General features: G+C 43.3%; 1 protein-coding gene across 1 annotated transcript; it reads left to right on the forward strand.

Annotated features, from left to right (window-relative positions):
* Positions 1-17: 17 nt before the first annotated feature.
* LOC308401012 (olfactory receptor 8U3-like) lies at positions 18-27,242 on the forward strand (the record flags this gene model as incomplete). The annotated part of the gene is made up of 4 exons (XM_080889079.1): positions 18-28; positions 12,833-13,227; positions 13,345-13,504; positions 27,092-27,242. 4 exons carry the CDS (start codon positions 18-20, stop codon positions 27,240-27,242), a joined length of 717 nt encoding a protein of 238 aa, XP_080745205.1.
* Positions 27,243-27,965: the final 723 nt, after the last annotated feature.

Here is a 27,965-nt window from a genome sequence, read left to right on the forward strand (position 1 = left end):
GATGTTACACTCTGGAAATGGAAGGAAGGTGAGTGTTACTAACCCTCTGTGGTCCACGGACACGCTGCACCTCCAGATCACATGACTGATGTGAGCTGACACAGCAACAAGCTGCAGCCACTGAGTCTCTGTTTCAGCCACATTGAAAGTTCGGACTTTAAAGTTTTTATATTTTAATTACAGGCCAGTAAATCCAGAGTTATGATCATACACACACACACACACACACACACACACACACACACACACACACACACACACACACACACACACACACACACAGATTATATAGTATAATAGGGATAAGTTTGGTTACTCTACGTGACTTCAGACCGTCTCAGATTCCCCTGGAAATGTGGCGGGGAGAGGTCAATCGGGTGGGTTTTCCAGCTTTGTGTTCTGGCTGTTTGCTTTTGTTTTGTGCGTGTTTATTATATCTGAGAACGGGAAAAACATAAATGTCAAAAATCTGCTTTTCATAATATAAATATCATTAAATAACTTTAGAAAAACTTCCATTTGACTCTTTACACTTAATGTTATAAAAAGATACATTTTATGTTTTAAATAATCTTAAAATGTTAGTCTGCCAAATGTGCAGAAATTTAATGTATTTATTCTCTTTAGCTGATAGTTTGTGTGGTAGACTGTATAACTGCATCTCTACCAGTTTCTCTGCACTCCAGCCTCCTCTGGGCCATGTGAAGGGATTTTCCTTAAGGCAGGAGAAATTATCTAAATATAAAAGGAACAGGTTCGGCCATCGCACAATACAAATGGAAAAGGGCTACCTTTTAAATGCATCATGTTTTTAATTCGCAAGTTCATAAGCATTTTCCATTTCACAATCAGTTCTACCCCCAGGTCAGAAATATGTCTGGGAAAATTTCCCTAATATAATATTATTGATAAATACACCCATCTTGCGATTAATTTCATAAGTGCATGGAGGCAGGACCTCACAGCAGAAGCATACTCCATAATGTGTTGTACATTATTACATGTATATTATATGTAACGTGGTATTTTTCAATTATCGTATTTACCAACATCAAGAAGTGAAAAGCAAAGAAAGACCACGCCATGGTGCATGTTTAAACAAGGAGAGTTTACTGGTCATAATTATTTATTAAACAAATAAACCACATTTTTTTAACCCCCCAAAATAGACGTTCAAAGCAACACAGCGGCGGCCCAATATCAGACAGAACTCCACTCTGTCGAGTGAGCAATCATAATGAAGCAGTTGGTTTTATTTTGTGGATTCAAGCTGCGCTTCATATTTTTGGCCACCAGATGTCACCAGAGAGGACTGTGTTGAAAAGCTTCGTTTTTCAATCTCATCTCGGAAAACTCAGTCACATGGTACGAAGGGGCCCAAATGCACAGCTCACTGGAAACAGGAAGTAGGAGGGGGCTGCCGGCCCAGTTAGGTCCCAATTTGTAGCCGGCCTCATTCCATCTTCCACCAATGGTCAGCCTCCACCTGGAAACTTACATAACACAAACATCACAGAGTACAAACAATGCCCCCGCCTGGTGTGGCGAGTAACAGCACCACACGGCAACAGGCAGTCTGCAGAGAAGGGTAGATTGGAGGCCAATATAGAGGGAGTTACAGTAGTCTAATCTAAAGGCAATAAAGGCATGGATAAGTTTCTCAAGGTCCTTACAGGGTATGTAAGGCTTGGCCTTGGCAATTTGGTGTAATTGGTAAAAGCTAGATTTAACTACAGTGGAGACTTGTTTGTCAAGTTTAAAAAAAAAATGTCCAAGAGAACATCCAGGTCGCTTACAGTGTCAGAAAGAAAGGTGCAAACTGCCCAAGGGAACCTGTCAGTTGGTCCCTAGGAATATGGCTGTCGAAAACAAGAATTTCTGTTTTCTTTTCATTTAAAATGAGTGAGTTACTCAATAACCAATCCTTAACTTCTCTCTTACAATCAAAAAGGCAGCGTCCCACACGCCATCAGACTGTTTAACTCCTCTCTGGAGGGGAGAGGGAGGGGAAACAGGAAACAGGAGGACAAAGGAGGGGGGAACAACTAAGCTGTAGTGCCTCTTCACCTCACTGTACAATACCTTGTGCAATACTTTTGTAAATAGTCAACAGTGCAATAGACTCAATACTTGAAATGTGCAATTCACTTGTATTTTTATTTTTTATTCCTGTTTATTCTATTTATCCCCTTCGTATATTTTATTTATATTTGTCTCTGTATTTATATATATATATATATATATATATATATATATATAAAAAACACCCAGCACGCCCCTGCGGGCGGTTTATCCTTCAAGCTCGGGTCCTCTACCAGAGGCCTGGGAGCTTGAGGGTCCTGCGCAGTATCTTAGCTGTTCCCAGGACTGCGCTCTTCTGGACAGAGATCTCCGATGTTATTCCCGGGATCTGCTGGAGCCACTCGCCTAGCTTGGGAGTCACCGCACCTAGTGCTCCGATTACCACGGGGACTATATATATATATCTATATATATATATATATATATCAATTCTGTAACTGTAACTTCGGTCGTTGCTGTGCTTTTTTTTTTTTGGAAGTCGAATTTCCCAGAGGAACCCACCCGAGGGATTAATAAAGTTCTATCTTATCTTATCTTATCTTATCTTATCTTATCTTAGCGACAGTAAGACATCCTCAGTCAGATGAAAGTAAATTTGAATATCATCTGCGTAACAATGGAAGGAAATTTTATATTTTTCAAAGATGCGACCTAGAGGTAACAAATAAAAGAAAACAACATAGGGCCCAACACAGCCCCTTGGGGCACACCACAGGAAAAGGGGGCAACAGAGGAAGAGTAATTTCCCATCGTAACAGCGAAGGACCTTTCAGAAAGGTACGATTTAGACCAACTAAGAGCAGTACCCTTAATGCCTACCATGTGTTCTAGCCTCGTTAAAAGGATATTGGAGTCCACTAAATCAAACGCTGAGGACAAATCCAATAAAACTAAAACCGCTGAGTGCCCTGAATCAGTGATTAAAAGGAGATCACTGAAAACTCTCAACAATGCCGTTTCTGTACTATGACATGTTTGAACCCAGACTGGAATTTATCAGTGATGCTATTTGCATCTAGATGGGCCCGTAGTTGCAAAAGGACTGTTTTCTTGTTTTACCCAAGAAAGGAAGTTGGGTAGGAAGGAAATCGGCCTATAGTTTGCAGGGTCATTTTGGTCAGTGCTACTTTTTTTAAGAACAGGTTGTGAGCAAACACATGGCAACAGTTGGAAGGAAAAACAGCAAGAAACCTTTGGATGGGCGCTGATGTTCACTGCTGAATGGCACATCGGGTCCTGTTATTTGTGGCTGCTTGCATCAATGTGTCCAGAAATGAAGACGGCTTTTCAGCAGCAAAGAGACAATATATGCAAATGTGACTGGTTCCAGTGCTGTGTTGCTGAAAAACAGTAGTCTCTTCGCAACACACGATTACTGACATTATCAAGATAACAAAAAACAAACGAACCCCAAAACAAAGCACCAAATGGGAGGAGCTGTGAGCCGCTGCCATCTTGGATCATCTTGGTTTTCTTTTTTTTTCTTTCCGCCTGTCCCATTTGGTTCTTTAGCCATCAGAATTGTTGTCTGAAGACCAACAAGGATACCCAATGGATTTACTTTGCCAAATGGATCATCGTGGCATTGCCGTATTGGTCCATTTGGTCGATCTTTGTTTTTATTATTTATTATATTTTATTTTCAGATGTTACAGACGGGACAGACATGAGTGAGGGATAGGAAAGGGAGAAAGAAAGAGGAAGGAAAGGAAAAACAGAAGGGGAGAGGGACAGTGAGAAAGGGGGGGAGAAAAAAAATAAAAATCTCCTGGATCACCTGTTGAGAGAAGAATAGAAAACAAGCAAAAAAAACAAAAAACAAAACAAAGCAACATACTAAACACAACACCATCGCATTAATCTAGCTAAGTGTAAACAGCAGTAAATACTAAATATTCAATGTTGTTGTGCAGCACGCAGGACAGATGTGCTTCGAAGTAGCAGCCAAGAAAGGTGTAATTTAAGTCTACGAGCAGTGAACACCCGTGTGTACACCTGTGTGCATACCTGTGTGGATCCGCGCGCTTGCATTCCAAAGGTTTCTCCATGTAACGATCTGCTAGGGAGTGTGGGGGGGCCTCATCTAGGTTTTCATCAGGGTTAAACTAGAATTTGGTGAGTGGGAACCTTAAAATCAGGTGTGACAGTGAAGTGTGAAGAAAAGCATCACTTAGTTATGCGATGATGATTATGTCATCAAATCAGGGGAAATTAATCAACTTTGTCTGATGGCAGCTGTATGATTGCTTCTCGATTTAGCTGATTTTTAACAGAGCGGAGAACAAAAAAGGTTCATGAGCAAATAAGCAGTTCAGTCTTTATTTTTAAAAAGTGCCAAATATGATGGCTCCAGTTTGGCCTTATTTCATGGACGCAGAAAATTTTTTTAACATCTTGTTGTATCATTATCAGATACAACAAGGTATCAAAGCTGCAAAAACCAAATACATGACTTATTAATCACAAAGTGTTGTTTGTGTGCACCTTTGCATATATTTCTTTTTTTTTTTGTATACATGTCGGAAAACTTCTGTTGCAGTAAATTACTCATCATAGCATCCATAAGATAGATAAGATAAGATTAGATAACCTCTATTAGTTCCACGTGTGGGAAATTTCTTTTGTTACAGCAGTGGACAGTGCAAAGTTGCATAGAAAAATGAGAGAAAAAACACTGGAATAATATATCTATGAGATACTGTACACAATAGAATAAAATAAAATAAAAATAAAATACTATAGACAAATACAATTGAGTATAATACAACGATGCCAGAAAGAGTATTGCACTTAGTGTTATTGTACATGTGTGGATGTGTTTGATCAGCTGGAGTCTTTGTTGTGGAGTCTGACAGCAGTGGGGAGGCCTGTGAAATCTCTCCGTCCCACACCGTGGGTGCTGCAGCCACTGAAGGAGCTGCTCAGTGCTGTCAGAGTCTCCTGCATGGGGTGGGACATGTTGTCCAACAGGGGTGACAGCTTAGCCGCCGTTCTGCTGTCACTCACCACCTCCACTGGGTCCAGAGGGCATCCTAGCTCAGTCTCTTCCTGTGCCCAGCAGAGATGTTGCCACCCCAGCAGACCACACCATAGAAGATGACTGAGACCACTGGCTTTCGTAAAGTTCATTCCACTGAAACAGCCCTTCTTAGAGTTTCTAATGACATTTTGTTACAAAGCGATGCAGGTAAATGATCTGTTCTCTTAATGTTGGATCTTACGTCAGCCTTTGATACTGTTGACCACCATATTTCACTTAACAGGCTGAAACACTGGGTCGGTGTCTCTGGGACTGCATTGAAATGGTTCTCCTCGTATCTCTCTGAATGATATTCTTCTGTGGCAGTTTCTAAGTATAGATCATCTTCTGCGTCTCTGTCTTTTGGTGTGCCACAAGGCTCTGTGCTGGGGCCATTACTGTTTCTAGTTTATTTACTCCCTCTCCAGCACATTCTGAGCCCTTTTGAGGATATTTGTTATCATTGTTATGCAGACGATATCCAACTCTATATATCTTTTAAACCGGAAGAGGCCTCGAAGCTGCAGCTTTTAAATGTGTGCTTGGAAACCATTAAAGGCTGGATGGCTGAAAACTTCCTCCAACTAAATGAAAATAAAACCGAAGTCCTCTTATGCGCCCCAGATAGACATATACCCAGTATAATAAATGCTCTTGGTCCTCTTTCAACGTTTGTAAAACCATCTGTCAGGAACTTAGGGATTATCCTTGATCCTGCTCTTACGTTAGATAGTCATGTTAAATCTCTTGTTCGGTCCTGCTTTTATCATTTAAGAAATATCTCTAAATTGAGCTCTATAATATCCTATACCGAACTGGAGATTGTTATTCATGCTTTTATCTCATCACGACTGGACTATTGCAATTCCCTATTTACTTGTCTAAATAAAGGTTCTTTGGAGCGTCTGCAGATCGTTCAGAATGCTGCAGCAAGACTTTTGACGAAAGTTTCTAAATATTCACATATAACACCGTTGCTTATGCAGTTACATTGGCTTCCTGTCGAATTTAGAGTCCATTTTAAGATTTTGGTTTTAACTTTTAAGGCTCTTCAACAACAAGCACCACCATATATTATTGAACTTTTACAGCCCTATGCCCCTAGTAGGTCTCTGAGGTCGAGTAGTCAGGGCCTACTTGTCACTCAGTATACGAGACTGAAAACTAGGGGTGATAGAGCTTTTGCTACTGTGGCCGCCAGACTGTGGAATTCCCTTCCTCAGGACTTACGATCTGCTGATTCATTGATTACTTTTAAAAAACAGCTAAAAACACATCTTTTTAAAACTGCTTTTTGCTAACTTTGTTTGTTTTTTGTCTTTTTAATCTGTTATATCTTGTAAAGCACTTTGTGATCTCTATCTAGAAATGTGCTATATAAATGAAATTTTACTTTACTTACTTTACTTACTTACCACAGAGTCATAGAAGGTCTTCAGGAGTGGGCCCTTCACTCCGAAAGACCTGAGTCTCCGCAGCAGGTACAGCCTGCTCTGCCCTTTCCTGTAGAGGGCGTCTGAATTATGAGTGTTCAGATGAACACCAAGGTACCTGTAGCTGTCCACAGCCTCAATGTCCATACCTTGGATGTTCAGTGGTTGCAGTGGAGAATGCTTGTGCCTGCGGAAGTCTACCACCAGTTCCTTGGTTTTACTGGCGTTGATCTGGAGGTAGTTCAGCTGGCACCAGTCCACAAAGTCTTGGGTCAGTCCTCTGTACTCCTTGTCGTCCCCATCAGTGATGAGGCCGACTATTGCAGAGTCATCAGAGAACTTCTGCAGGAAGCACTGGGTGGAGCTGTGGGAGAAGTCTGCAGTGTAGATGGTGAAGAGGAACGGAGCCAGAACCGTTCCCTGTGGGGCCCCCGTACTGCAGACGACCCTGTCCGACACACAGCCCTGAGTCCTCACATACTGTGGTCGGTCGGTGAGGTAGTCCAAAATCCAGGTAGTGAGGTGATGGTCCACTCCAGAGTTCTCCAGCTTGTCCTTCAAGACCGTGGGAAGAATGGTGTTGAAGGCACTGGAGAAATCAAAGAACATGATTGTCACAGTGCTCCCAGCGGTCTCCAGGTGAGCGAGGGAACGATGTAGGAGGTGAATGAACTGAAATGATTCAGTTCATTTGCCCACCTCACATCCCCCCCAGGCAGAGAGTTCTGATGTTTGTGGCCCGAGATGGTTCTGAGGCCTCTCCAGACTTCGCCAACGTTTTTTGTTGAAGCTGGTTCTCCATCTTCTGCCTGTAGCTCTCCTTCCCATTCCTTATCAGTCCCCTCAGCAGGTCACATTTATAAAATCATTTGCTGCAGACTTACACCACAGCAGGTAACAAGTACACAGCTGGACGTTTAATGTTCCTTCCTGCTGCTTGTCCCTACTTTTACCTGAGAGTCCAAAACCAGCGTGAAGTTTAGGAAATAATGACACTTTTAAAAGAATATTTTTAATCATTATTGTCTCTTTTATGAAATGATGTTGAATTCTAGTTTATCAGTTTTCACGTATTTCATTCTTGAAGCCTATATGAAGGTAGGAGCTCTGAAATATTTGTATTTTATGATAACAGTGACGTTCTACATCACAGTCATTGCTGCCAACACGTCTCTGATTGTGGTTATCTGTGTGAACAGAAGCTTACATGAACCTATGTACATGTTTCTGTGCAGCCTGTTTGTGTATTTTCAGATATATATAATTGTTTATAGAAATTTTCCATTAATTTAACCAGTTTATTATTTTCATATTGATTCTGACCTCTTTCATCTTTTAGTGACGTGAGATTCTAGTTTCCCAGCAGCCAAACGTGCCGATAACCGTCCAGGTTTATCTGCCAGCTCAAACAGCCTTAGCATAGAATATACTGGCCTCTGCTTTTTCAGTCACAAATTGATTCAGAGCTGATCTAGTGGCTTCTATTTTTTTCAGTACGTCAGGTGAAAAATGTATTTTGAGGGAGTGCTCTAGATCTGCTCATTTTTTTTTCCAGGTCCATTTGATGTTTTAAAGATTCTTTCTTTTTCGCTATACTGTATGAAATTATAGCGCCACGTAAGTATGCCTTCATTGTCTCCCAAAGGACAAAAGGATTTGTGTTTATTATCATTTGTCCGTAAAAAAAGATCCACTTGTTCTTTTATATAACTCCGAAACATAGAATTATTTAAAAGTGATGGATTTAATCGCCAACTACGTAGAGTTGGGTGAGCTTCAGGAGGTGAAATATTTAAATGAACATCTGCAGAGAGTATACGCGTACCAGTATCACAAATACTAACTCTGTTGACCTCCCTCGAGACAAGGAAATAATCAATACGGGAAAAACTCTTATGTGGATTAGAATAAAAAGTATAATCTTTTTCACCTGGATGAAGAGTTCTCCAAACGTCTATCAGCTGCAAGTCAGAACACAGTCCCTTGATAGCTTCTTGCTTTTTGGATACTGAGCTGTTGGGTGGTGGATTTTGATCCATTTCTGGGTCTATGCTACAATTAAAATCTTCTGCCAGAACAGTAAATCTGTCAAATTGACAGATATTTCTTTTATAAGTTCTGAGTAAAAATTTTCCAGATATACATTCGGAGCATAAATACAGCCTATCAGAACAGATTCCCCATATAAACGTCCTCTTCAACCTGAGCCTGAGGTTGGGAAGAGTCCCACAGCTCTGGAAAACCTCCTGTGTTGTACCAGTGCCAAAGACTTCACGCCCCAAGGACCTCAACAGCTACAGGCCGGTGGCTCTGACATCCCACCTGATGAAGACCCTGGAGCGGTTGGTCCTGGCTCAGCTTCGGCGCCTAACAAGCTCATCACTGGACCCACTTCAGTTTGCCTACCAGCCTGGCATTGGAGCGGATGATGCCGTCATTCACCTCCTACATCGTTCCCTCGCTCACCTGGAGACCGCTGGAAGCACTGTGAGAATCATGTTCTTTGATTTCTCCAGTGCCTTCAACACTATTCTTCCCTCGGTTCTGAAGGACAAGCTGGAGAACTCTGGAGTGGACCATCACCTCACTACCTGGATCCTGGACTACCTCACCGACCGACCACAGTATGTGAGGACTCAGGGCTGTGTGTCGGACAGGGTCGTCTGCAGTACGGGGGCCCCACAGGGAACGGTTCTGGCTCCGTTCCTCTTCACCATCTACACTGCAGACTTCTCCCACAACTCCACCCAGTGCTTCCTGCAGAAGTTCTCTGATGACTCTGCAATAGTCGGCCTCATCACTGATGGGGACGACAAGGAGTACAGAGGACTGACTCAAGACTTTGTGGACTGGTGCCAGCTGAACTACCTCCAGATCAACGCCAGTAAAACCAAGGAACTGGTGGTAGACTTCCGCAGGCACAAGCATTCTCCACTGCAACCACTGAACATCCAGGGTATGGACATTGAGGCTGTGGACAGCTACAGGTACCTTGGTGTTCATCTGAACAACAAACTGGACTGGACTCATAACTCAGACGCCCTCTACAGGAAAGGGCAGAGCAGGCTGTACCTGCTGCGGAGACTCAGGTCGTTTGGGGTGGAGGGCCCACTCCTGAAGACCTTCTATGACTCTGTTGTGGCTTCTGCTATCTTTTATGGTGTGGTCTGCTGGGGCGGCAGCATCTCTGCTGGGGACAGGAAGAGACTGAACAGGGTGATCCGAAGGGCCAGCTCTGTTCTAGGATGCCCTCTGGACCCAGTGGAGGTGGTGAGTGACAGGAGAACGGCGGCTAAGCTGTCATCCCTGATGGACAACATCTCCCACCCCATGCAGCAGACTGTGACAGCACTGAGCAGCTCCTTCAGTGGGAGACTGCGGCACCCACGGTGTGGGACGGAGAGATTTCGCAGGTCTTTCCTCCCCACTGCTGTCAGACTCCATAATAAAGACTTTAACTGAACAAACACACACATCCACACATGTGCAATAACACTAAGTGCAATAATCTTTTCTGGCATCGTTGTATTTTTACTCAGTTGTATATAGCATTCGTATTCTATTTTTATCTTATTGTATATTTATTTTATTTTATTCTACTGTATATTTTATTTTATTCTATTCTGTACAGCTGTGTACTGTATTTATTCTTATTGTATTCTAATTTTTGCGTCATAACTTTTGCACTGTCCACTTCCTGCTGTGACAAAACAAATTTCCCACGTGTGGGACTAATAAAGGTTATCTTATCTTATCTTATGACAAATCTACCCTGATCAACTTTAATACACTTTGTAAGAACAAATGGGGTATTTTTATGAATTAAAATTGCAACCCCTCTCTTACTTGATGAAAAAGAAGAAAAGCACACCTGCCCCACCCATTCTCTCTTTAGTTTTAGGTGTTCCACATCTGAGAGGTGAGTTTCTTGCAGGAGAGCAATGTTAGTTTTCTCCTTCTTAAACCAGGTCAAAATCTTCTTACGTTTAATAACATTGTTTATCCCTTTAACATTCAGGGAAACATACTTTAGATCACTCATTGCAGGATCAGTTTACTTAGATTATGTATTGTGGTAGCGACAACAGAAGTATCAACCTTGTAGTTCAACTTATGAAACAGATTATGCTCAGATCTGCTCAAACACCAACAAGTTATAGACAAAAATCTGGGTACTGAAAAATAATATTCCTGCAATAAACATTTATATCCCACATAACATTTCAAAAGGTGATTGTCTTTATTGTTATGATATGGTTGTACTCATCTACTATTACTATATGTTTAAGCCTCCATCTGACTCTGTGGGAGCATCATAAACAGTTTGTACTGTGATAACTACCCTACTGTACAGGTAGCTTGTTCTGGCACTGAAGTCATCTATCTATCTATCTATCTACCTACATACACACATACATACATGTACACATCGCATGATTTTGTGTCTTTATGTCTTTAAGACATTCCTGCAGTTTGACTCATTGGTGTGTGTTATCTGGCTTCATGGACAGATAGAGCTGGGTGTCATCTGCATAGCAGTGTAAATGTATGCTATGTCTTCTAATGATGCTGCCTAAGGGAAGCATGTATAATGTAAACAGAATTGGTCCTAGCACTGAACCCTGTGGAACTCCATAATTAACCTCAGTGTGTGAAGAGGACTCTCCATTTACATGCACAAACTGGAGTCTATTAGATAGATATGATACAAACCACTGCAGCGCAGTACCTGTAATACCTACAGCATGTTCTAATCGCTCTAATAGGATATTATGGTCGACAGTATCGAACGCTGCACTGAGGTCTAGCAGGACAAGCACAGAGATGAGTCCACTGTCAGAGGCCATAAGAAGATCATTTGTAACCTTCACTAAAGCTGTTTCTGTGCTGTGATGAGCTCTGAAACCTGACTGAAACTCTTCAAATAAACCTCTGCAGATGATCTGTTAGCTGTTTGACAACTACTCTTTCAAGGATGTTTGATATGAAAGGAAGGTTGGAGATTGGCCTATAATTAGCTAAGACTGCTGGGTCTAGAGATGCTTTTTGAGTGTAGGAGCCATAATTGAATGTATTGAATTTTGATGATCACTGGGCTTTTATTTGTTTGGTTGTTATGGGAGTCACGTGGGTGCTAGCGGTGACATAAATGGGCGTTGTCAGTCTGTCATTCACGAAATGTCTGAATCGGGATCCGATGACATTACTCTGTAAACTCTCAAAGCACTTTAATTAAACGAGCAAACAATTCCATCTCTCGCATTATTGCGTAACTTTGACAGTGCGTCAGGCAAATAGGCAGGCTTCATCCCCGGCCTCTAGCGACTGTGGAAGTCGCTACATTGAGTAAAGGTTTAACTACAGCCAGCTTGAAGGCCTGTGGTACATAGCTGATTATTAGAGATAGGTTGATCATATTTAAGATCGAAGAATTAATTAATGGCAGGACTTCTTTGAGCAGTTTTGTAGGAATGGGGTCTAAAAGACACGTTGATGGTTTGGAGGAAGTAATTATTGAAGTTAACTCAGAAAGATCAATTGGAGAAAAAGAGTCTAAATGAACATCGATGGTACTAAGAGTAGCTTTTTTCTCTAATGGTTTGCACTTCTTACACTGTACGGTAATACTTTTAATAACGATGCTTTTTTTAATCCTTGAAGAAATCCTATATTTGTATGTGTGTTTTTTTTCTGACAGAAAATTTTAATGTAGAAACAAATAGGCACACACGGTCCTTTTATTTTATCATTTAAATATCAAAATTCATCTTTTGGTTCAAACACTGTATTTTTAAAACTCCACACAGGATTATCGCAGTTTTCTAGTTTACCTTCACATCATATTTTAATATCAGAATAGTAACAGACATCTATTACAGTAAAGTGTGTGCTGTACTGATGGCTTGGCCTGACATGCGTTAATGATGCTCTTATGGGAACTATTATGGGAAATATAAAGCAGCAGATGTTGCTGAAGCCTCAGTGCAGAAATCGGCTGCAGAAACAAGTTCAGAGTACTGGAGGCAGAAATGAGAGTAAATGTTGGACTATTTCTGCTCGTGAGTGTTTCACTTTAACCTGAACATTTTAAACCCAGCAAAGCAGCATTTGTCAGAAGAATGAGTGTGTGATGAGACATGAGAAGCAAACCTGTTTCTAGTTTTCAAACATTTGCTTTTTCACTTAAAGCAAGAACAATGGTGAACTCAACTGTGCCTTACTTTATCCTCAGCACATATATAAATGTAGGAAGTTTGAAATACTTGTTCTTTGTGTTAATTGCGCTGTTATACTTTAGTATAGTTTTTGTGAACACGTCTCTGATTGTGGTTATCTGTGTGAACAGAAGCTTACATGAACCTATGTACATGTTTCTGTGCAGCCTGTTTGTGAATGAGCTGTATGGTAGTACAGGGCTGTTTCCGTTCCTCCTGCTTCAGATCCTCTCTGATGTTCACACTGTTTCTGCTCCTCTCTGCTTCCTGCAGATCTTCTGTCTCTACACGTATGGACACGTAGAGTTTTGTAATTTAGCCGTCATGTCTTATGACCGATATCTCGCTGTCTGTTATCCCCTGCACTACAGATCACATATGACGGATAACAAAGTAGTTATCTTCATTGTTGTCATATGGTTGTACTCTTTTGTGAAATTCACGATCACGTTGTGTTTAACCCTCCGTCTGACGTGGTGTGGGAAAATCATAAATGGGCTGTATTGCCATAACTACCTAGTTGTAAAGTTGGCATGTTCAGACACCAACCTGAATAATCTTTTTGGGCTTTTTGGTATTGTCATCACTGTTTTAGTTCCTCTGCTTCCAATCTTCTACTCCTACATGAAAATACTCAAAGTGTGTTTTTCTGGGTCCAGACAGATGAGACGTAAAGCCGTCAGTACCTGTGCGCCTCACCTGGCCTCCCTCCTAAACTTTTCTTTTGGGTGTTTATTTGAAATACTCCAGAGCAGGTTTGATACGACCAGTGTACCCAGTGCTCTGCGAATCTTTCTGTCTCTGTATTTCCTCATCATTCAACCGCTTTTAAATCCGATCATGTATGGGACACAAATGTCTAAAATAAGACATGTGCTGTGCTATAAAATGTCGCTGTGATTCTTACACATGTAGGATGTTTAAATTCAAGTTTGAAGTCCTAAACTTTTCTTTTGGATGTTTGGAAAAACTTCTGAGCAGACTTCACACGACAAGTGCATCCAGTGTGTTTTGAATCACTCTGTACTTCTGATCATGTATACAAATGCCCAGCATCTAAAAACAATATGATCAAGTCTCCTTCCTCTAAAATATAAGCCATCCGTCTAGCTGTGATTTTTCATATATGTGTAAGATGTTCAGTATAATACATAACCACGCCACTGTCATATCAGTTTCATGTTAATAAAGTTTTTTTTATCTTGATGTTAAAGAGTTGTTTTTATGAAGTGAACTGATATAAACCTCACAAAAAGACAAGCATTAGGTAAAAACGTAAGCCAGAGAGAAATCCTTTCTGTTGTAGTTGCTGTCACTGAATTATGGTAAAACAAAAATAGATAAATCAGAACAACAGAAATAAACACTGTTTGAAAAAGATTACTTTGCTGTGGTTATCTTAATTAAACACTTTGCTAAAATATCACACGTGGCTTCCTTTTTTGTCCTTCCCACGAGCTGGGACTTTGTTGAAGTGGTCATTTCTGGTTTCATTTGTTAGGCTATCCCCTCTCTGTGCCTTCTCCAATTTTGGTGATTAAACACTGTCAGGTGCAGGTGTAGCTCAGTTGGATGAGCTTGTAGTCATAAATCACATGACTGGCAGCGGCTGTTCGGGGTTTGAGTACGACCCATGGCTCGTTTTTAGAAAAAGATTTTTGAACTCAATTTCCATCTGGGATTAATAAAGTTTCTCTGATTCTGATTGCTGGACACCCAAACAAAACATGCAATAAGAGGCTCTAATGTCAGCGTCCTGTTAATGTTGGTGGCGTCAGTTACACAATGGACCCAGAGCCAGCAGTGCACGGGCAGGAATGCATTTCTTACTTGGAAAATCCGACAACAATTCATAATAAAAATGGGAAACTTCATTATCTTCAATGTACTATTGCTGTGTCATCTTTATTACTATTAATGAAGGATATTCAGCACCGAGCTAACAATGTTAGCTGGCGTTAGCTGAGGTTAGTTCATTCAATTCAATTCAATTTTATTAATACAGCGCCAAATCCCAAACACCGCCGCCTCAAGGTCCTTTATATTGGTAAAAGGTAAATGGCCTGTATTTGTATAGCGCTTTACACTACATCCAGTCACACACACATTCACACACTGGTGATGGCAGCTACATTGTAGCCACAGCCACCCTGGGGCGCACTGACAGAGGCGAGGCTGCTGGACACTGGCGCCACCGGGCCCTCTGACCACCACCAGTAGGCAATGGGTGAAGTGTCTTGCCCAAGGACACATTGACCGCGACTTGCAGAACCAGGATTCAAACCAGCAACCTTCCGATTACAAGACAAACTGCCAACTCTTAAGCCACGATCACCAATATTGTACAATAATACATACAGAGAAAAACCCAAAATTCATATGACCCCCTATGAGCAAGCACTCTGGCTGGGTTCATCTGCATAGCAGTGAAAATGTATATTATGGCTTCTGATGATACTGCCTAAGGGACGCATCCATCCATCCATTCATTTTCTTCCGCTTATCCGGGGCCGGGTCGTGGGGGCAGCAGCCCAAGCAGAGAAGCCCAGATCTCCACTCAGACACACTCAGCTCCCTCTTCACCACAGCAGACCAGTACAGCATCTGCATCACTGCAGCTGCAGCCCCAATCTGTCTGTCGATCTCCCGCTCCCTTCTCCCTTCACTCGTGAACAAGACCCCAAGATACTTAAACTCCTCCACTCCGGGGCAGGGACGAGACCCTGCCCCGGAGTGGGCACTCCACCCTTTTTCCGGCTGAGGACCATGGCCTCAGATTTGGAGATGCTGATTCTCATTCCCACCATTTCACACTCGGCTGTGAACCGTCCCAAGACGAGCTGCAGGCCATCACCTGATGAAGCCAACAGAACCACATCATCTGTGAAAAGCAGAGATGAGATCCTGAGAAAGCCCTCCACATCTTAGCTGCGCCTAGAAATTCTGTCCATAAAAATTATGAACAGAATCGGTGACAAAGGGCAGCCCTGGCAGACCCCATCAACACCGGGAACGAGTCTGAATAATTGCCGGCTATGCGGACCAAGCTCTTGCAACGGTTGTATAAGGACTGAATGGCCTATAGCAATGGGCAGACACCCCATACTCCTGGAGCACCACCCACAGGACCCCCCGAGGGACACGGTCGAATGCCTTCTCCAAGTCCAAAAAACACATGTTGTTCTGTTTGGGCAAACTCCAATGCACCCTGGAGTATCTTTGAGAGGATAAAGAGCTGGTCCAGTGTTCCATGACCAGGACGAAAACCGCATTGTTCCTCCTGTATCCGAGGTTCGACTAAAGAAACTCTCCTCTTCAGCACCCTGGCATAGACTGAGGAGTGTGATTCTCCTGTAGTTGGAACACACCCTCCGGTCCCCTTTTTTTAAAGATGGGAACAGGTCCAGGGGTAATGTCCCTGATCTCCACGCAACATTGCAGAGACATGTCAACCAAGACAGCCCTACAACGTCCAGAGCCTTTAGGAACTCGGGTCAGACCTCATCCACCCCAGGGGCTCTGCCACCAAAGAGTTGTTTAACTGCCTCAGTGGCCTCGCCCCCAGAGATTGGCTGGTCATCCCCTCATCCCCAGACTCTGCTTCTGCCATGGAAAACGTGCCAGTGGGATTGAGGAGGTCCTTGAAGTATTCCTTCCACCGCCTGACAATTTTCTCAGTCCAAGTCAGCAGCACTCCACCCACACTATACACAGTGCAGGTAGAGCACCTCTTTCCCCTCCTGAGTCGCCTGACGGTCTGCCAGAATCTCTTCAAGACAGTCTGAAAGTCTTTTTCCATGGCCTCTCTGAAGTCCTCCCACAACTGAGTTTTTGGTTTCGCCACAGCCCGCACCGCATTTTGCTTGGCCTGTCGATACCTATCAGCTGCCTCCAGAGTCCCACAGGCTAACCAAGCCCGGTAGGACTCCTTCTTCAGCTTGGTGGCTCTCCTCACCTCTGGTGTCCACCATTTGGTTTCGGGATTACCACCACGACAGGCACCAACTACCTTGTGGCTGCAGCTCTGTGCAGCAGCTTCGGCAATGGAGGTGCTGAACATGGTCCATTCGGACTCAATGTCCCCAGTCTCCCTCGGAATGCTGTTGAAGCTCTGCTGGAGGTGTGCGTTGAAGATCTCGCGGACTGGGGCCTCTGCTAGACGTTCCCAGTACACCCTCACTGTATGTTTGGGTGTGCCAGGTCTGTCCCGCGTCCTCTAGGGAAAGCATGTATAATGTAAACAGAATTGGTCCTAGCACTGAACCCTGTGGAACTCCATAATTAACCTCAGTGTGTGAAGAGGACTCTCCATTTACATGCACAAACTGGAGTCTATTAGATAGATATGATACAAACCACTGCAGTGCAGTACCTGTAATACCTACAGCATGTTCTAATCGCTCTAATAGGATATTATGGTCGACAGTATCGAACGCTGCACTGAGGTCTAGCAGGACAAGCACAGAGATGAGTCCACTGTCAGAGGCCATAAGAAGATCATTTGTAACCTTCACTAAAGCTGTTTCTGTGCTGTGCTGAGCTCTGAAACCTGACTGAAACTCTTCAAATAAACCATTCCTCTGCAGATGATCTGTTAGCTGTTTGACAACTACTCTTTCAAGGATGTTTGATATAAAGGAAGGTTGGAGATTGGCCTATAATTAGCTAAGACTGCTGGGTCTAGAGATGCTTTTTGAGTAAAGGTTTAACTACAGCCAGCTTGAAGGCCTGTGGTACATAGCCAATCATTAGAGATAGGTTGATCATATTTAAGATCGAAGAATTAATTAATGGCAGGACTTCTTTGAGCAGTTTTGTAGGAATGGGATCTAAAAGACACGTTGATGGTTTGGAGGAAGTAATTATTGAAGTTAACTCAGAAAGATCAATTAGAGAAAAAGAGTCTAACTTAACATCAATGGTACTAAGAGTAGCTGTAGATAATATTACATCTGTGGGATGATTATTGGTAATTTTTCCTCTAATGATAAAAATGTTATTTGTGAAGAAGTTCATGAAGTCATTACTAGTTAACGTTAAAGGGATGGTTGGCTCAAAAGAGCTCTGACTGTTTGTCAGCCTGGCTACAGAGCTGAAGAGAAACCTGGGGTTGTTCTTATTTTCTTCAATCAGTGATGAATAGTAAGATGTTCTGGCTTTGCGGAGGGCTTTCTTATAAAGCAGCAAACTATTTCTCCAGGCTAAATGATGATCCTCTAGATTTGTGACACGCCATTTCCTCTCCAGCTTACGAGTCATCTGATTTAGGGTACGTGTTTGAGAATTATACCACGGAGTCAGGTACTTCTGATTAGAGACCTTAGTTTTCACAGGAGCTACAGTATCCAGAGTCGTACGTAGTGAGGAGGTAAAATTATTAACAAGATAATCGACCTCTGTTGGAGTAGCGTTCAGATAGCTGCTCTGCTCTATGTTGGTACAGGGCATTGAACATGATAACAGTGGGTGGATTATATTCTTAAACTTAGTTACAGCGTTTTCAGAAAGGTTCAAGGTTCTTTATTCGTCACATGCGTAGTTATACAGGTATAACACACAGTGAAATGTAACCTGACACACTCCTCGACTTGTGTAAAAAGGGGGCGGGAGAGAGGAAGAACATGAAGAACAATATATAATATATACATTAGGTGAATGTGCAGTAGTAGCATGTATGCAGCAAGCAGGTGAAGTCTGTACATTAAGTGAATTAAATAAGAATAGACAATCTGACTATTTTACAGGATAGACAATATAAACATATTTAAAATTAAAGGAATTGAAATGTACATTGTGCCTTGGTTTAGTGTCTGGAAGAGTCCTGACTCAGTCAATTATAGATGATGTGAGAGGGCGGGTGTGTGTGTTTAGGGCACGGATGGCTTGGGGATAGAAGCTCCTCTTGAGTCTCTCTGTCCTTGCCCGGAAGATGCAGAACCTTCTACCAGATTGCAGAAGTTGGAACAGGTTGTTGCCAGGATGGGACGGGTCCTTCAGTATCTGCTCTAGTCCGGCATCTCCTGGTGTAGGTGTCCTGAAGCGGGGGGAGAGCAATCCTGCAGCAGCGTTCTGCTGTACGGATCACTCTCTGGAGAGCTTTTTGGTCCTTCACACAGCTGTTCCCAAACCACGATGTCATGTTCTGTGTGAGGATGCTCTCCACAGCGCCTGTATGGAAAATCCTGACAGAGTTAACTGGAAATTTCTATTTGCAACTTTACACAAATTCGGTTTTGGATCCTCTTTCATAAACTGGTTAAAAATATTATACACTGAACAAAAATATAAACGCAACACTTTTGTTTTTGCTCCCATTCCCCATGGGATGGACGTAGAGACCTAAAATTCATTCCAGATACACAATATAACCATCCCTCCCAAACAGTGGTCACAAATCAGTCCAAATGTGTGGTAGTGGGCACATCTGCTATATTGAGATAATCCATCCCACCTCACAGGTGTGCCACATCAGGATGCTGATCTGACATCATGAGTAGTGCACAGGTGTACCTCAGACTGCCCACAACAAAAGGCCACCCTGGAATGTGCAGTTTTTTGCGCTATTGGGGGTCTGGGGACCCAGAACCGGTCAGTATCTGGTGTGACCACCATTTGCCTCATGCAGTGCAACACATCGTCGCATGGAGTCTATCAGATTGTCAATTGTGGCCTGTGGAATGTTGGTCCACTCCACTTCAATGGCTGTGCGAGGTTGTTGGATATTCGTGGGAACTGGTACACGCTGTCGTATACGCCGGTCAAGCACATCCCGAACATGCTCAATGGGTGACATGTCCGGTGAGTATGCTGGCCATGCAAGAACTGGGACATTCTCAGCTGCCATCTGCCCTGAACAATGTGAACCATGATTCATCCGTGAAGCGCACACCTCTCCAACGTGCCAGACGCCATCGAATGTGAGCATTTGCCCACACAAGTCTGTTACGGCGACGAGCTGGAGTCAGGTCAAGACCCCGATGAGGACGACGGGCATGCAGTTGAGCGTCCCTGAGACGGTTTCTGACAGTTTGTGCAGAAATTGTTTGGTTGTGCAAACCAATTGTTCCAGCAGCTGTCTGGGTGGCTGGTCTCAGACGATCTTGGAGGTGAACCTGCTGGATGTGGAGGTCCTGGGCTGGTGTGGTTACACGAGGTCTGCGGTTGTGAGGCCGGTTGGATGTGCTGCCATATTCTCTGAAACGCCTGTGGAGACGGCTTATGGTTGAGAAATGAACATTCAATGCACGGGCGACAGATCTGGTTGACATTCCTGCTGTCAGCATGCCAATTGCACGTTCCCTCATTGCTTGTGGCATCTGTGGCATTTTGCTGTGAGACAAAACTGCACATTCCAGGGTGGCCTTTTGTTGTGGGCAGTCTGAGGTACACCTGTGCACTACTCATGATGTCAGATCAGCATCCTGATGTGGCACACCTGTGAGGTGGGATGGATTATCTCAATATAGCAGATGTGCCCACTACCACACATTTGGACTGATTTGTGACCACTGTTTGGGAGGGATGGTTATATTGTGTATCTGGAATGAATTTTAGGTCTCTACGTCCATCCCATGGGGAATGGGAGCAGTAACAAAGGTGTTGCATTTATATTTTTGTTCAGTGTATAATCCCCCAACAGCTTGTGTTAGAACAAATGACCAGACATCCTCCAGCTTCTGTCTCTTGAGGGGCACCAGGCAGGGATGCCCACTCTCCCCTTCACTGTTTGCAATTTTTATTGAACCACTAGCAGCAGCAATTAGACAGAATTCAGTAATTAAGGGCATAAAATGCAAGAACGTGGAACATAAAATCAGCCTTTATGCGGATGATGTGTTACTCTTTCTCCAAAATTCACAAACCAATATCTCTGGGGTGATTGAATTGATAAACTCTTTTGCAAGAATATCAGATTACTCAATTAACTGGTCAAAATCTACAGTTCTACCAATTAATTGCTCCCTCCATAATTCCTCTTCTACACCACTGCAATCGGGAAATATAAAATATTTAGGTATTAATGTTTCTCCCAAGCTTGCAGATCTAACTAAATTAAACCATATCCCACTTTTAAAGAAGGTAGAAGATGATCTGGCTAGATGGAAATCTCTACCCATATCACTCATGGGAAGGGTTGCCGCTATAAAAATGATGGTCTTACCAAAAATAAATTATTTATTCTCAATGATCCCAACTAAACCGCCACAAGATTGGTTCAGATCTCTAGATTCATGTATGTCCAAATTCCTTTGGAAAAATAAACCCCCACGTATAAGCTTAAAAAGACTACAAACGACCAAGGATAAAGGAGGACTAGAACTGCCTAACTTTCAGCACTACTTCTTAGCAAACAGGCTTCAGTTTATCTCAGGATGGCTAAAACATACCCTCTTAGATGAACCTTGGCTAGATGTAGAACAAGCACTTTGCAATAATCTAGAGATCTCAGACCTACCATTTATCAGCTCAAACATCCAACGACATGAATGCTTTAAAAGCATCAACATCAGCTCTTCTCTGACAGCATGGTGGGAGTTTCTAAAATTGACGGCGTCTTCATTAATCCCATGCAAACGTACACCTATCTGGAACAACCCTGACATATTACAAAACAATAATATGATAAACTTTTCAGATTGGAGTGATAAAGGAATCAAATATTTAGAACATATACTAGAAGGAACAGAATTTATTTCATTTGACGGACTAGTTACACAATATGGGATCAACGAGAAAAGATTTTTAGAATATCAACAAATTAAATCCATAGTAAAAAAGAAATTTAACCTCAGTCAAGTTGAATTACAAACACCACCAAGTGTGGTTCAATTTCTTACTCTTAAACCCCCCAAATTACTATCCAAAATATACAGAATGCTTTCTAAAACAGATGAATCAATATCACTTCCTATTGCAAAATGGGAAGCGGATTTATCAGTTAACTTAGACCAAAACTTCTGGTCTCAGACTTGCTTAAAAACCTTTCATCTAATCAGAAATCCCAGTCTTCAATTAATTCAATACAAAATATTACATAGAGTGCACTATACAGGTCATCGGATGTTCAAGATGGGCTTTACGTCTACCAACAACTGCTCACACTGCCAAACCAATTCACCGGACAATTATATCCACGCTCTTTGGTTCTGTCCACCAGTTCAGAAGTTTTGGCGCGAGATATGTGAAGACTTATCGAAGTGTCTGAAATGTAACATTCCAACTTCCCCCTTAGTGTGTTTGTTGGGCAGCTTAGATAATGTCACTTCAGAAAAGAATATAGCCCATATGGTTTTCACTGCCCTATGCATAGCCAAGAAAACAGTCCTCATGAGCTGGAAAAATAAAAATAATCTTAATTCTAACCAATATAGAAATTATCTATTAGATTACATTAGTCTTGATACAGCCTCTGCCACCACATCAGATCAATTGCTCTGGGCTCCTTTGATCAGCTCCATCACCTAGTGGGGGTGTGGTGGTGGTGGTGGGGGGGGGGGGGGGGGTGTCATAGTTTGGTCCCGCCTTCACTGTTGTGATTGGTGTGGGGGTAGGGACAGGCTTAGGGCGTCGGGGGGTTCACCGGAGGCATCTTCCTTGCGGGGCTCAACCCGGGGTAGCGGTCATGTCTGGTTAGGGGCTCTGTTGGCTCTCAGGTGACTGTTTCCTCGCGGCTGCATGCAGCGGGGCTAGGGGAGGGTCTGTGCTGACGGACGTGGGTTACTGACCTGGTAGCCTGGCTGCCCCTGGGTGGGTCCGGGATGGGCGTGAGGTTCTGGGGGCGCTCCGTCTCTGGGCTGGGGCCCTGGCCGGGCCTCGGGGCCTTGGGTCCTGGTTTGTGTGTTGCTGGGGTTGTGGGCAGGTGGGTGCATGGGGGCCCAGCCCTGGAGCAGGATGCCGCCGGTGCATCGAGCCACCTGGGGGGCTCTTCAACTGGTGGGGAAGATTGTCACATCTTGCAGGAGCTTTCCTCTCCTCAGGGGCTCCCTCTGCAGGAGGGGGAGATACAGGAGAGGTGGAGGAAGATCTCAGCCTGGGTGTTTATTGTCTTATGTAGTCTGGAAGATGAGTGGATGGTGGGGTGGGTGCAGTTTTCTCTGTGGTGGGGTCGGGTGGACTGTCCCGGGCTCTGTGGGGCCGGGAGGCGCTGCTGCACTGGGCCCCGGTCTGGATGGGCCTGGGCCCCCTTTCCCTGGCGGGTAACTCAGACACGGTAACTTCGGTCACTCAGACACAGCTGGCTGCCGGCGGAGCTCACGGGCGCGTCACTGCAACTCCCCCTGGCTTCTGCTCCGCGGCTGCTGAGTGAGCCCTCATCTGGGACTCTCCTCAGCTCTTACTGGGACAGTGGCGCGGCTGCCCCTCTGTTGGTCTTCCTTGGTCTCTTGTGTTCTGGGGGCCTCTGGATGTCTGGAGTCTTGATCTCGTCCATACCTGCTTCATACCCTGGAGGACGGGGCTGTGGCCCCCCCACACCCTCTAGCAGATCATTACATGAAGGAACCTTTTAAAAAACAAAAAACAAGCGCGTCCATGCTCACAGGTGTACACACGGGTGATCACACCCACAAACTACACCCTTTTTGGCTCCTACCTCAAAGCACACTGTGTTCTGTTGATCTTATGTGCTGCACAATAATGTTTAACATTTAGTATTTACTGTCATATTCCCATATATCATTGTGATGTTGTTTATTCTATTACTCTTGTTCTCTTCTGCTTGTTTTCTTTTTTCTTTCTCAGCAGGTGATCCAGGTGATTGATATATGCACTTTTTTCTTTTTTTTTCTTTTTCTGCTCATTCTGTTGGTTTTTGGTTTTTGCCCTTCTCCCCCGTCCCTCTTCTCAGCTGTTTCTCTTTCCCTCTTTCTTTCTCCCCTTCTTTCCCCCAGTCAAGTCTGTCCCGTATTCAGTAAGTGAAAATAAAATAAACAATAAAAGGTGAATCAAATGGACCATTACGGCAAGGCTGGGATGGTCAGTTTGGTAAAGTAAATCCGTTGGGCATCTTTCTTTGCCTTTAGACAACAATTCTGATGGCAAAAGAGCCAAACGGGACAGGCCAAAAAAAAAAAGAAAAAAAAAGAATGTTTTCATTAATCAAGTTCGTGATTAAAGGTGAGCCTTTGTTAAGGTTGTTTAGGTCCTAAAAATAAATCTAAAGACAGAGGCAAGCAAAGCCCACAATCCAAAAGAAACAGAGAAGACTAAGAATTCCAGGAATAATGAAGGTAGTCACAATCAAGTTAATTACAAATCGGGAACACAAGAGAGGCAGGAATAATATAATGAATATAAATCAGAATCCAGAGAACCAGAATTGGAGATAAAATATCTGAATTTCAGGAGTGAGACCATGCCTCCAAACAAGTGCCTTCCGGTTCTTATCTATATGATCCCCCTAGGAAGCTGTTCGTTCTCCCACGTACACCTTTTGAGAAGGTTTTTAACACAGCTTATCTCACAAGAGTAACATTATTTGGTAAATGGTAAATGGCCTGTATTTATATAGCGCTTTTCTAGTCCCTAAGGACCCCAAAGCGCTTTACATATCCAGTCATCCACCCTTCCATTTGCTTTGCTCAGCTCTGCTTCATCGCATCCCTTTCAGGCAGTCCAAGAATATCGAACACAATGAATGTCATTGCGGTGCTTCAGGGAGTGCTGAATGCTGCAGACCATCGAGGGAAACTTTCAAGCAGTTTTCTCGCCGCACAACAATCCAGTCTGCTTTGTTGATCCATCTAGTCATCTCCTTTCTGCTAAATCCATTTATGAAGTAACTCCAGCTGCTCACCACCTCCACGAAGTTCAGCAAGATCAACCACCAGCAAAGCTCACAGCTCCACTCACATTGCTCGGAAACAGGCCCACTGGCCGGGCCAGTTAGCCGAAAAGCCAACGGATGCCAACACAGGACCCAGAAGCCACGCTGTACCCACGCTTACGTAAGGTCTCCAGAGTAGCTCGGTTTCAACTGCTTCTTAACCTACTTAACCAAATGTAAATCCAAAGTCTTCTTCATGCAGAAGCAAATGAAAGCTCCAATTGAAAAAGCTACTGCGTACTTTTTAGCTCCACCCACTCGTCAGTGCCAGGTAGCAGGGACAAGCTCAGTTCTGTGCACCTGCCTCCTAGCTTTTCCACCACCATCCAATGCTTGAAGATGATCCTGATATCACAAATGGTAAAAATGATTCCTTTGAGATGCTCTAATGTCTTCTGAGTGTTTTGCACAACTTCATTCAAAACACTGAAGTTATAGTGAAACAGAATCAGCGGAGAGGTCAGGTGACTAGTTAAATGGCGTGTTGAGACCAAATGTAAAGGCAAGTTTTCTTTCACGGCGCCATCCATCTTCATCCGCTTTATCCGAGACCAGGTCGCGGGGACAGCAGCCTAAGCAAAGAGGCCCAGACCTCTCTCTCCCCAGCCACCTCCTCCAGCTTATCCGGGGGAACACCAAGGCGTTCCCAGGCCAGCCGACAGATATAATCTCTCCAGCGTGTCCTGGGTCTGCCCCGGGGCCTCCTCCCGGTGGGACATGCCTGGAACACCTCACCCAGGAGGCGCCCAGGGGCCATCCTTGTCAGATGCCCGAACCACCTCAGCTGGCTCCTTTCGATGTGGAGCAGCAGCGGCTCTACTCTGAGCCCCTCCCGGATGGCCGAACTTTCACCCCATCTCTAAGGGAGAGGCCAGCCACCCTTCGGAGGAAGCTCATTTCTGCCGCTTGTATCCGCGATCTCGTTCTTTCGGTCACTACCCACAGCTCGTGGCCATAGGTGAGGGTAGGGACGTAGATCGACCGGTAAACTGAGAGCTTCGCTTTTACACTCAGCTCCCTCTTCACCACGACGGACCGGTGCAGCATCCGCATTACTGCAGCTGCAGCCCCAATCCGTCTGTCGATCTCCGGCTCCCTTTCATGGCGCCATTTCGAATAAAGTCTATACAATAAATATTCAAATGTCGTGATGTAAACACCTTCAGTGACTTGTGTGAATTCATTTTTGTTCCTTCATAAATGAGTACAGCTGATTGTTTGACTTTTCCTAGTCTCACATGTGTTTGATCTAATTATTTATTGAATTGTAGTTTACACATTGATTTCTTGTGATCATATGAAGTCTCTGAGGAGGTGAATTGAGCACTCATAGCTTAAAAGATTGGGCGACCTGATAATTTTTCCACCTGTGTTTTCATGAAGGATTTTTTTTCTGACCCTTGGGGCATTCTTTCAGTCATGAGGTCAGTGTGCCACAGTGGGCGTGTTTTCAGAACAGAGTTTGTGAAGAAGCAGAAGCAGAACTTTAGCTCAGTGGGGAGTGATTCAGGGGTCTGAGTACAATGTCATAACCCACGTTGCCTAAGCACTCTGTTGAATGGTAAGCGCTGGACATTTACCATGATGGATTATCATCAGTGAAATTCTTCCCCAACTGTTTCATGTCTGTTGCTTTGTTGGAGTTTCACTGTTTTGAAAACCTGTGGTTATATGATGTGATGATAAATAATATGGATCCTGCAAACAGTATTACCTTTGTTTTTTGAATGGAGAGGAGGATGACGGTAAACTCATCTCAGAGTTCATTCTTGGTGTTCAGTGCCTATTTTGACAGCGGGCATTTGAAATATTTATTTTTTGTGATCGTTATGTCTTTATATTTTTTAATCATTACTGCCAATCTCCTGCTGATTGTGGTTATCTGTGTGAACAGAAGCTTACATGAACCTATGTACATGTTTCTGTGCAGCCTGTTTGTGAATGAGCTGTATGGTAGTACAGGGCTGTTTCCGTTCCTCCTGCTTCAGATCCTCTCTGATGTTCACACTGTTTCTGCTCCTCTCTGCTTCCTGCAGATCTTCTGTGTGCACACATATGGAACTGCAGAGCTTGCTAACTTAGCCGTCATGTCTTATGACAGATATCTTGCAATATGTTTTCCTCTTCAATATCACACACGTATGAGTCCATGCAAGGTATCCATGCTCATTGTTCTAACGTGGTTTTCCTCATTTCTTGTAATCACTGTTTTGATTTCTCTGAGTGCTCCTCTGCAGCTGTGTGGGAACATCATTAACAAAGTGTACTGTGACAACTACTCCATTGTTAAACTGGCCTGTTCTGACACCACAGTCAATAACATCTATGGACTCATTTCCACTCCTCTCGTTATCCTATGCCCTGTATCTCTGATTCTCTACACCTACATGAGGATCCTTAAAATCTGTTTTTCTGGATCCAAACAGACCCGACAGAAAGCCGTCAGCACCTGCACGCCTCACCTCGCTTCTCTGCTCAACTTCTCTTTCGGCTGCTTTTTTGAAATTCTGCAGAGCAGGTTTAACATGAACAGTGTACCCAGCATGCTGAGGATATTTTTATCATTATACTTTCTAACATGTCAACCTGTATTCAACCCTTTAATGTATGGACTGACCCTGTCCAAAATCTCTCTCACCTGCAAAAAACTACTCTGTGCTGACATGTAACACCCTGTTATTATATCCGTGCTAATAGTAAAACTAACTGCAGCAAATCTTAATGTATGAACAGATTTCATGAACTGAACACAGTAAAACCTTTGATGTCTTCATAGTTAAAAAATGAAACAAAACAAAAACAGGCAAAATTCTGCAGGTGCGCTACAAATAAGTAAGTAAGTAAGTAAGTAAAATTTTATTTATATAGCACATTTCTAGATAGAGATCACAAAGTGCTTTACAAGATAGAACAGATTAAAAAGACAAAATACAAACAAAGTTAGCAAAAGGCAGTTTTAAAAAGATGTGTTTTTAGCTGTTTTTTAAAAGTAATCAATGAATCAGCGGATCGTAAGTCCTGAGGAAGGGAATTCCACAGTCTGGCGGCCACAGTAGCAAAAGCTCTATCACCCCTAGTTTTCAGTCTCGTATACTGAATAACAAGTAGGCCCTGACTACTCGACCTCAGAGACCTACTAGGGGCATAGGACTGTAAAAGTTCAATAATATATGGTGGTGCTTGTTGTTGAAGAGCCTTGAAAGTTAAAACCAAAATCTTAAACTGGACTCTAAATTCAACAGGAAGCCAATGTAACTGCATAAGCAACGGTGTTATATGTGAAAATTTAGAAGCTTTCGTCAAAAGTCTTGCTGCAGCATTCTGAACGATCTGCAGACGCTCCAAAGAACCTTTATTTAAACAAGTAAACAGGGAATTGCAATAGTCCAGTC

Source organism: Rhamphochromis sp. 'chilingali', assembly GCF_963969265.1.
Source record: "Rhamphochromis sp. 'chilingali' genome assembly, chromosome: 8".
In the NCBI taxonomy this organism is placed as follows: Eukaryota; Metazoa; Chordata; class Actinopteri; order Cichliformes; family Cichlidae; genus Rhamphochromis; species Rhamphochromis sp. 'chilingali'.